This window comes from Paramormyrops kingsleyae, chromosome 24 (assembly GCF_048594095.1).
Source record: "Paramormyrops kingsleyae isolate MSU_618 chromosome 24, PKINGS_0.4, whole genome shotgun sequence".
NCBI lineage: Eukaryota > Metazoa > Chordata > Actinopteri > Osteoglossiformes > Mormyridae > Paramormyrops > Paramormyrops kingsleyae.
Genome location: NC_132820.1, coordinates 16,058,278 through 16,070,291, shown reverse-complemented (window position 1 = coordinate 16,070,291; position 12,014 = coordinate 16,058,278). Strand labels below are relative to the sequence as shown.

Here is a 12,014-nt window from a genome sequence, read left to right as displayed (position 1 = left end):
CTTACTCTACAACAGGTATATGCGCCACACACTTGTAAATAGAAGCGGTCTGTGATACAGATTGATGAAAACAGTTGTTATCAGGGTCACTTAATGCAAGGGAAATGGTGGGTTAGCGTTAGCCTATGACTTCACAACACTGAAGCAAAGGTTGCCAAAACTACACTCTGTTAAGTTCTTTCTCCCGAAGCCAGTGATTAGACTGACAATCTCTCATTATAATGGAGCTGCATGGTGTGTTTACCACGGTCATTTCCACCTTTTGTATTTTTCACCTTGCTAAGGCTAGGCCAGCCAAACAAATAAGTACAAATATGTAAGTCTCAGCAAGAGTGCTGGTCAGGGGACAGTAAGAAATGTCATCTGCCAGACTCTTTCATGACTCACAATGCTTTTTCTGGAACAAGGGTCATTTATTCAGAAAATTAAATCACCTCAGGCTGGCAGCCATTTTCATTCTGAGGAGTGAATTTGAGCAGCAGCAGAGTTAACTGCAGAAGCGGGATCTGCTTGCCGCTGCCACCAGATCTGGAAAATTCCGCGCGGTCCGACAAAACATTTGATTTTCAGCATGAAAGCATTTCAAATGAAAATGTAAAGCACTTTAGGGTTTGTGGAGTTTGACGAGCTTACGCTGCTCGCTGAGGTACGAGTCGTCCTCACAGAGACAGCGAAAGGCGCAGATGCGACGGCCGGGACAGGCATCCTCAGACATGACCGTCACCTGCTCACTGAGGTAACGGTGGAAATTAGTTTTAACTGCATGTTTACCTACTAACTAAACTTCCAGATTAATCGTGACACCTCCCCCCACCCACCACCCATTTTGATGGGGTGAATAAGGGATTAAAACAATTGTTTTTACGATGGAGATACAAAGTGGAATGAGTGGGGAAAACCGTACGAATGCTGACGTATCCACCTCACCCCCGCCTCGCCTGGGGGGTAGTGTGCTGAACCGTGTGCTGCAGCAGCCGCTGCATCCCTCCCTGCTGAATTCTACAGGGCCACTAACACCCCCCCCCCACGCCCATTTTTGCATCACACAAAGGAGAGACAGAGAGCTGCAGTCATGTGACTGGCTATACATCACATCTAATTACGGCACTGGAAATCCCGCAGCCCCCAGCTCCCCTTTCCCCACAGCCCCTCCCCCACGGGGCATCCCCGCTACAGCGGGCACACAGACTGATGTCTGCGTGAGAGTGAGAGAGTGAGCATGCACACCAGCCGAATGTCAATGAGCTTAGGCACACCCTTATCCCCCCCCCCCCCCCCCATTTCACTGGTGTAACATTAGGTCATTAGACAAATTCATGTGACAAGCTTACATTTTACATCTTACACAGTCTCTCTAACCCATCAGGTCAGATTCTATTCTCTATATTTGCCCCCCCCCCCCCCAAAAAAAAAAAAATCTTACTCTCTTACATAATTTAAATGTAGTATATGAATGCGGATGTCTAAAGAAAGGAGGGTTTATTTTGTTCCCTGAAAATATCTTGTTGCGTCACTGCGTGTCTCGCACCCCCCCGCCCGGGTTTCCCCTGCCAGAGCCAAAGCACTAATGCATGCATGTGCGTGTGTGTCTGTGTGTGCGTGTGTGTGTCTGTGTGCATGTGTGTGTGTCTGTGCATGCGTGTGTCTGTGTGCGTATGTGTGTCTGTGTGTGTGCATGTGTCTGTGTGCATGTGTGTGTGTCTGTGTGTGTGCATGTGTGTGTGTGCATGCGTGTGTCTGTGTGTGTATGCGTGTGTGTGTGTGTGTGCATGCGTGTGTGTGTGTCTGTGTGTGTGTGCGTGTCTGTGTGCATGCGTGTGTGTGTGTGTGTGTGCATGCGTGTGCGTGTGTCTGTGTGTGTGTGCACTGCATTAGAATGAGCAGTGCAGCCTGCAATCCCTGCTCAAGGACAATGCGCAGAGCAGTATTCTCTTTAATGGGAATTTCTACATTTTCTGTCTTCCCTTTGTATTGTTTCCACACCGTCTTTATTTATCCAACCCTCTCGTCGGCAGCGTATGAAAAAAGCCAGTGCCCTGACTCATGGGAATTTGGACGTATCCTGTCAGGATTACCTACATTCTGCACTTTTATTTTTCATTATTTAGTTTCTCCTGAAATGTCACCCTTAAATGATGCGTATTGTTTATCTTTTGCACTTTACCTTTTATTGATGTCAGTGAACGGAATAATAGTTCAAATACATTAGGCCCCTTTTTCATTAAAGGCTGTGTTTTTTGGTCATCGGTTCAGTTCAGCGTTTCTCTTTCGCACTTACCCACATAAACAAACACACCAGAGGTCATTACCATTATAATGCATTATGATGCATTATAACGAGATCCCTGTAATTATAATGCATTATAACGAGATGCCTGTATTAATTCACTGTCTGTTTTAGATAAATGAGGATGTCACTGGAGTGATCTGTATACCCTCGTAAGGAGCAGCAGAAGCCTGCTAATAGATATTGCTAAATAAATATATATCACAGATAAATGACGAGTATTAGTACTGTATGTTTTCAAGTGTTGAAAGATGATCAATTTCCATACATGACTTCCTTCAATTTGTATGATGTTCTGACTCAGCAAAAAAAATGTTATATCTAATGTAAGCATTTCATGCACAAAGCCTATACTAAAGTTAGCTTTCTTTAAAAAAATGCTTTAGAATCACCAAGGAAACATCAAACTGAGGGCAGAAGCTGTGATCAAAGACAGGGAAAACTAAACTAGCCTCCCCTGTGATTTCCTGTAGTTTCTTCCCTTTAGTTTTCAAGCTGTCGCCTCAGCCACTCTTACAGATGCTTCAGGCATGCAGAATTTCTAAGTAAATATAGAATGTTAGGCATGAATAATCATTAACAATGCCCACATTTTCAATTAGCAGGAGCCATTTAAAGGGCTGCAGTCTGCACTTAGGGCCCCTAGGATAATGGCTGACAGAGACCCTGTGGAGAGGGCCGGTGTTTTCATTGCGCAGACAGCTCCGCGTTACTTCGAGATGGCCTGGCTGCCTGGAACAGTGGGGCACCGCTGATGAGAGCCCCCTGCAGGGGTGAGGGAAGGGGGCAGGGCAACCGTGCACCATGTGTTTGGCTGCTACACACAGCACAGCTGCAGCTATGGTTGTATCTGACCCGCAGGTGCCCTGGATCGCTGGTCTTCTTGATGCATTCCCTTCCATATGAATGTTGCAGAATTGAGTACATTCAGGTTTTCTCCACAGCCCACGAAAATGTTTCTTATAATTTAGGAAAAATTATCCATAAAGTCATCAAAAAAACAAGCTAATGTATTTTTAATTGGAGATAGGGCTGCGCAATTGATTGAATTTTTATTTCAATTACCATTTTGGTTTCCAACGACTATTAAAACAAAATAATCAAGAGTAAACTATTATTGTGACGCAGTGCGTGCTCCCATCTTTGTCTTGTGTTATAAATCCATTACACCGCCTTTATTTGTTTCTCAGCTGAATTCAAGTTATTTGTAATGCATGATATTTCCAGCGTTGATGAGTAACTGCTCAAAATAACTGCGATCCCAATACTGACCAAAATAATCGTGATTATGATTTTTTCCCCCCCATAATTGAGTAGCCCTAGTCAGACAAGCAGTGGCTGTATAACATGTGACTTTTGCAGATTTCTGTGGAAAGAGGCAGCCCGCTCCAGCTTAATATGGGGAGCATCATTTGATTACACTTATACGTGACTCACAGACTGTGTGTTAGTCCTGGTTTGCCTGGTAATTTTATACATGCAGAGAAACCTTTTCTTCTCAACCCAGTGACTCAAGCAGCAGAAGTGGGTAAATTCTGCCTATTGACATCACTGGCATGTTTCCCTTTATTTCCTCTTTCATGTCATAATAGTTTTCAAGCAGCAAACTCAGCTACCTGTGTAGCTTCTCTGTCACTGCGCCAGGAATATAACGGTTACTTCTCTGTCTAATCCAAATCACCAGCTGAACAAATATATCAAAATGATATGAACAAAAGGCAAATAATAATAATAATAAGCAAATAAATTACCTCATATTAGTTTGCAAATCTATAAACTGCAACAGCACATTCAGGTACAATACAAAACAGTGTAATTAATGCGCATTCGACCACATGCTCTGACAATGTTGGCTGAATAAAAATCAACTGCTAAGACAATCTGTCTCTAGCCCAAGTCTCCATTTCACCCTGGTCCGCGCACACACACAGACACACATACACACACGCACACACACACAAGGGAGCGACATTACTACTGGAGGGATGTGCGATCCTTTCAGCCATCTGGCGCAGGCTTATTTACGCTCCTGCAGCCTTGACTGGAGATTCCAAGAAGCTGCAAGTTTAACAGGAATTGACTCCAGTTACCATCAGTTAATGTCCAGGTGTCATTTTTATCAATGGTTAGAAGGCTGCAGAAACCAAGCCCCCCCAATTCAAATCTGGACCTCGATTCCAAGTCCAGGCCTTGTTTTCAGTTCTCCCAGGTAGTTAGTTTAATAATGACTGATTCTGATTGGTCAGAGGCTTCACAGCTGGCTCATAGGTAAAGGAAGGCTGGAAAACCAGCAGTGCTCAGACCTCGAGGACAGCGACTTGAATAACCCTGGTCTAATCTAATCATTGAATTGTTTAATATTGTAAGCATTTATTTTATTTTAGAATCAGTACCTACTTAAATGATAATCTTCTATTAACCTCAAATTAACTAAGGTAAATAAGAATTACTAAATATTATTAAATATTACTGTCCTTTTTGTGTTTTTACCGTATCCTGCTGCTTGGAGTATTATTACCGAAACGGGCAGTGTGAAATTTATCCCTTAGCTGGGGATCAAAGCATAAGTGCCCAGTTCTCCGAAAACTACGGCCAGTGTTATATGCACACAAACTCGACCACAGACTCACAGTAGCTGGGACCAGAAGTATGAAGTAACTAATAATTCACTACGAAGAGCTCCGCACTCCTCCGTCATCAGCAAATCAGATTTTCTGCCCTAGTATCATTGTAAATCTCTACACTTCTGTTTATTAAAAGAAATGACGATGACTGGATCCTTATTGGCAAATGTTGTTCAGTCGTCAAATGAGATTCCTCTTCTTCATTATGTTTTTCACTTTGTCTACTGCTCCCCGTAGGCTCCTCCTCTACGATAATTTAATTCAGCGTAATCTAATTAGATGCATCCCTCAAAGATCCCACTGTTATTACAGCATCTATGCAATGGTACGTGACTGCATATTAGCGGTTCTAACAACTAAATCCTTGAAATATCGTTAGCTGAAAAACAACTGTGCCATCAAATTTTCCTGCAAGGCTACTTGTGAATCATTCAGCACCTAGAGTAGATGCACCGTGCACGCACACATTTTCTATAGAATAGGCAATATGCAAATATTTAAAAAACACTATAACATCTATATAAAATATGGGAGAAGCTGGTGTATGCATCCATTTGGAATTCAGTGCCTCTTCTCAGTGTAAACATTCATCAAAGCTAGTAGCACCGTGTGCCTTTTCTGAGGAACATCTTGGAATTGCCCCACTATAACCATCTCTGATCCTGAATTCGTGCTGCCAAGCCTGACTGCCCCCCCCCCCCACTCGCCCCCCCCACCCAACCCTGCCATCAGTTTTTAATAAGGGACACGTCTGTCAAAATGTCTGTGACAAGCTCAGTGCCCATCTGAAGAGCTGGATCTGCGGCTTGCTATTTACCGCGGTGACGCCTAAAACGCGCCGACACGGTGAGATGTTCTGCGGAGCGGGAACATTTATTGGCAAAGCATTGAATTATTCATGATTTCCGAACTCGTTTAATCAAAGAAAAATGAAGGAGGCTGCCAACACCGGCAATGTCTACAACGTTATGTTTATAAGGCATTTCCTTTTTATAGCAATAAATTATATCAAAATTATACAGAATTGTTTTCTAACCACGAGCAAAAACGATATAACGATCCTGGACAGTATATTATACAAACATCCTTTCAATGCACGCATTTCGTATGTATTCAAAGACAAAAATAAAAACAGTCACTGTGAATAAACAAACCAACAATTATCGGAGTCTGTAGCGAGTTCACACAGGTGATCATTAAATAGTAAACGAACAGGCATGACAAAAGGAGGCATTCAGGAAATCACTCATTTCATACCCTGACCATGTAATCCAACCCACACGTTTGTTTGATGGGACAGCTGAGTCACCATGGTAACCGGCACTTCCGCCAGATAGAACAGACGTGGCGAAGCGCCCTGGCAGCCCCAAGGTCAGCGGGGCCCCAACCCGGCTGATTACGGTGCAGGAATCGTGTGCCGGCTGAGCCCAGAAGCCCACGAGGCAATAAGGTTCTATGTTCCTTAATGCTCCGATTAGCTGCTCAGCAAGAACATTTATGGCGGCAATAATTTTGTGTCAAAAAGTCTGGACTTTAAATGACATCCTGAATAAGAGTACAGCAGACCTACCTACAGTAGCAGCTCCAAAGTACAGCTGACCCCATAAAAATGGCCAAGACAGCCTTTCTGATGAAACGCAAGAGTGAGGAAGGAGAATAAGACTGCAAAGCCGCACCCTAAACCAGCTCTTACTCGACCAGCGGCTACGCTAGTGAGTAGTGAACACACTTAATTTTTTTTCTGTCATTTGTCAACATAAAGACCTGATGTGTAATAGTAACCAAATCTGTTGACAGTTGACTAAGTAAGACATTTTGCAGACCACAGTGAAATGATAGAATCTCTTCAGTGTTTTTTCCCAGATCCATCACAGCAAAGTATTTATTGACAGTTAGTTGCCTTCAAAATATTTGTTGTATTATATTCTGGGCTTGCATTCATTACGGATGATTCACACAGACACACACACACACACACACACACAGCGGATGCGTGCAGAAGCGTGCGCAGACCTGTGTGCTGACCTTCGAGGAGGAACATTTGTGCCAAGCTAATACTGCTATCTCTGTTTAGGGTTGCTATCTTTGCAGTTTTCACACAAGGGAGAGTTCTTGCACCACTACCTAAAGTGCTTAAAAAGCATTCTGTGAAAGCTTTGTCCCCTTCCTGTCAAAGAGGACCACATGTCAGGGAATTCCACCTTACCTTCATTACCAGAAAGCAGACCCAGGAAATACGGGGCCTGATCCCAGGATGAGATACTACTCTGACTTTCTTCTTTCAGAGCATAGACAGAAACGGATCATTTAAAGCTCTCCGATGCAACTCCTCTCCCCAGTTGTTCCGCCCACATCCCACAAAAGCATTACGTGACTCACTGATGTGTACAGGAAGCCCTCGTTGTTCATCGCTAGGTATAGCTTGGTCTGTACACCTTGGATGGCAACCACTCGGAGCCCGACTGGAATGAGGTTGAATATTGCTGCAGGAGAGACGGAGACAGAAAAGGGAAACAGGGTCAGACTGAGCCATTCAATGACAGAGAAACACAACCCCCATTTCCCTACAGCTCTAGTTGGCACGGTGACTTAGTGAGCAGCACCGGTGCCACATGCCCCCGGGCAAAGGTTCAAACTGTGCCCCAACACGCCCAGGCACTGTGCATGGTCTCCTTGCGTTATATAGGTTTCCTCTAGGTACTCCTATTTTATTCGGTTATGTTAAGTGATGTCTCTAAATCACCCGTAGGTTGGGGGGATGTGTGCACCTGTACCCTCTGACAGACTGTTCATTGCCTCGTATCTGCTGATAGGCTGTTCATTGCCTTGTACCCACCGATAGGCTGTTCATTGCCACATACCCACTGATAGGCTGTTCATTGCCCTGTACCCTCTGATAGGCTGTCCATTGCCCTGTACCCTCTGACAGACTGTTCATTGCCTCGTACCCGCTGATAGGCTGTTGATTGCCTTGTACGCTCTGATAGGTTGTTCATTGGCTTGTACCCTCTGATAGGCTGTTCATTGCCTCGTACCCTCTGATAGGCTGTTCATTGCCCCATACCCGCTGATAGGCTGTTCATTGCCTTGTACACTCTGATAGGCTGTTCATTGCCTTGTACACTCTGATAGGCTGTTCATTGCCTTGTACACTCTGATAGGCTGTTCATTGCCTTGTACACTCTCTTGCCTGGAATATGGTCTAAGATCCTGTTACTTATCAGTTGCAAGATGGTGGGATTAAAAAAAAAAAAAAAACCTCAGTGATGGATTTCTATTGGGCCTGAATTATATGTACTGAAATTAATAAAACTAAAAACTAAAATTAGAAATTATTAATAAATAAATATGCCCCATATTATATCTATAATTAATAGCAGTTAGCAATTCAAGATGTCCTGAAATATAGAGTCTTTTCTAAGATGCATTGGCATCGTGTCTGGCAACTATAATTTTTTAACATCCTTCTGCCCCTCTTTGAAATTTAAAAAGAAATGTGTCTCATTAGAAAATTCTCAATATTGTCAGTTTACATAGAAAGAATCATTTATGCTCAGTACTGCAACTGGTTTATATGACGTGAGGCACCGTTTCCAGAAATATGGTAACAATAAGACAACAGGCATCTTCAAGAATATCGTGTAACTTAAACTAGACTTGTACACATTCAATTGCCTTTAACCCTCTAAGCACTAACCTGGTTCTTGCAATAACCTCCTGAGATCCCACCCATTCATTTATGTCCATTGTAGTGGACATTTTGTTTTTGCGTCTATCTTTTCACTGATGTTGGGAAACGTATTTATTCCTGTTGTGCACTAAAGAGGACATGCTGTGAAATTAGAAATAAAAATAAATTTGAAAAATTCTAAATTGTAAGATGTCTTATTTCCTCCAAAGACAAATAACCTAAAATTGAAGGACACTTTTTTCCTTGGGTCTCAGGAGGTTATGATACATAGTCATACTGATGTTTGCTCATGCATTTCAACCAAAATTGAATTAAATTAAACTGAAAATGCTCATTACCAAAAAAACAGCTTTGTTTGTATTCTGGGGCATAAAGAGCAATCACATTTCAGAACCTATTTTATATTGTTCGAGTCAAATTTGGCAGATTTTGAAAAAGATGCTCCTTGTGGCTTGCAGACAAAGTCAGAGCAGATTTTACTCTTTACTTCCAAATCCCTGAAACAAAATCCTAGTATTTTCTGTCTCTCAGCATCCCAGCAGCAAAACCAAAAATGAAGCTTTGGACTCCCGTGATCAATTATCCAAAAGCATTAGGAGTCACAAAGTGAAGAATGTTTGGAGAATTGGAGGATGAGGAGAAGCTACGCACCAGTAACAGAGCATGCTGGGTGTGTGGATTTGCGTGCTCTCCCCGTGTTGTGGGGGGTGCTGGGGAAAACGGCTTAACCTTCCTCCTGCCATCAGATTTCAGGTTCACCTGTATATGTCTATGCATGTTTTATACAAGAGCAAGACAGGATATTAAACGATGAAATCACGTTGTACTTGCTTGCTGAAGGCGTTGCCAGTGGAAGGTGCACGATTGTATGTGTCAGGTGATGGACCGGAATCCCACCCAGGTTGCAGCTCGGCCAATTTCTGTCTGGGAGGGGCTCCAGGGCCCCTCTGACCAAGAGAAGCTGCTGGAACATGGATGCAATGTGTGTCTCCTCTATAATAATTCAGGTAGTAACCAAACCGTTAGGTGAACTAGAGTCGGCTAGATTGGCTGGCTCATGTCCAGAATCCATATCTTCCATCCCTGGTGACATTGCCATCAATACACAACACATCCAAAGGTTCACTCACTTTGTTTACTGTGACACAACCACTGTCCACAAGCTGTGCTGCACAACGGCCCAAAGTTCTTCAGAGCTTGTCCAAATCTATTCCAGCAGTGACAGAAAAGCAAATGTCTGGAACCAAAAATGTCCCAGATCCACCTACCTACCGTCCTTGTATGTATGTCCCAAGAAGCATGGCGCTGCCACTGACCAGCTCTACTTCATTAGCGCTCTACTCTCTGCGTGACCAACCTGTGCTCATTCAGGCGGCAGTGGGGCCTTACCAGGCTCCACCACATGCATCAGAACGCAGGAAGTGTTAATATTTTACGCCGTTGACCAGCTAAACAGCTGGATGGATCAGAGCTCTGCTAATGTAAGATAAACACCCTCCTCACACCACACACAGACCTACACACGGGCGCAAGCACACGCACCCATGAGATCGCAGACTAGGCTGGGGCGGTCAGGCAGGCTACCAAGTCTGCAGGAGGCCTGTCACAACAACAGCTGTGTCTCTTCATCCCCCTCCCCTTCCCCTCCCATCCATTTGCAATCGCTCCTAACCCCTCAGCTGCTGGCGCTGTGACCTGGTCACTGATTACATGCAGTAAAAAAACCTCCCTACGTAATCATGGCTGAAGGGAAAGGAGGTAAGAAGCATATAAAATGAACGGGGCTGCTGCAAACTTCATTTCGAAAGGATTAGTAGTCATTGGCCATTAGGGACATGGGGAGTGAACTCAATTACCTCAACCACACAACTGCTTTCATCAACAGAGAGGATGCGGAAACCGCACGCCTGAGAAAATCCATACAGTAAACATGCTCACAGCCGATAATATGTCGGACTGTCAGAGTTTCATAATAAGGTTCGGATCTGTGTGTGTACTCAGAAATCTCATCTCGCAGCACGCTCTCATCTGAAGGAGCTTTTCTTGATGGCTTCAGTTCATACTCAAACCTTAAGGACCCTCATTTTCTCCCAAAATTCACTCACATTAAGTAAGTAGTAAGTGTCACAGGATCATAAAATTAAGGATCTTAATTATCAAATGACATGACTACAGTTTTCATGACACCCCCACAGCACTGCTATGGCGCAGGTATTAAGATTATTTTGAACTGAAAGCCAGGTTGACGATAAAATACTGTTACCGTAACACTTCAAGAAGAGTTGCAATAAAAAAATGTAGGATATGTGTACCTGTAATGGGCACAGGCCAGTTGCGTGAATTGTGAGTTGTTGTTGTTGAGCAAGTGAGTAGGCTTTTCACATAGAACCAGAGAATGATGGGAACTGTGCTACTGTCACCATGGAGACAACAGCATCCCATTCCTAACAATGCTATTTTTGTGATGGTGTGAATGACTTCAGCCCCCCCCCCCCACAACGGTGTGAATTTTAATCGGCAGTGTTTCTGTGACATAACAATTTACATTAAAAAAAAACAAAAACTTTTATTGATTTTTTTTTTTTTAAATCAAAGAAGTGTAGAAACAGTATTGGTAGCACTGACTGGAATCACTGTATTTTTCTTCAATTCTGAAACTTATATGGCTGATTGCTCTCTCCTCTGATCAGGGAGGGGGGATATGATCCTGGTTTATTACAGTCAGCCCCAGGTTACAAGACGACATATGCTTCTTAAGTCTGACTTTAAGTCGGATTTATGGGTAAAGTGGAACAATGATATACAGTACAAAATAACAACAACAACAACAACAACAATAATAATACAGTCATAATAAAAGTAACTAAATTTAGCACTGTACCTTGATCTGACGAATCGCTGAAGCCATGCAATGTTTTCAGGAGCGTCAAAGTATTGTGCGCATTCATTATCATGAACTGTTGTATTTAACTCATTAAAAAAAATAGGCTTTATGGCAGTCTGTTCATAAGTAAGAACATAAGAACTATACAAACGAGAGGAGGCCATTCGGCCCATCGAGCTCGCTTGGGGAGAACTTAACTAATAGCTCAGAGTTGTTAAAATCTTATCTAGCTCTGATTTAAAGGAACCCAAAGATTCTTAAGTCTGTCTTTAAGTACGAGTTGTCCATAAGCAGGCCATTCTTAACCCAGGGACTGCCTATATTTTAGTACGCTCCATCCAAAATCATGATCTTCTCAATATCAGTCAACATTCAAATTCACACTCTTTCAAGAAAATGGATAATATACTGTACAGAAGTCAGAATACCATTTCTGTTTAGCACTGACGAGACAGGCCAATAATGAGATGAATTCCATCATCGCTTACTAACACTAAATTGCAACAATGTTCTTCAAAGAGTTCCAAG

The 12,014-nt window shown here is 43.0% G+C and overlaps 1 protein-coding gene across 8 annotated transcripts in view; it reads right to left on the bottom strand.

The window, feature by feature from the left end:
- The window catches only part of LOC111859691 (fibroblast growth factor 13), a 117,022-nt gene that overhangs the window by 8,504 nt on the left and 96,504 nt on the right, over nt 1–12,014 (bottom strand). For all 8 annotated transcript variants that reach the window (XM_023842629.2, XM_023842630.2, XM_023842628.2 and 5 more), the window contains one exon: nt 7,291–7,394. In XM_023842629.2, coding sequence (XP_023698397.1) covers nt 7,291–7,394 — 104 coding nt within the window. The remainder of the gene's footprint in view (nt 1–7,290; nt 7,395–12,014) is intronic.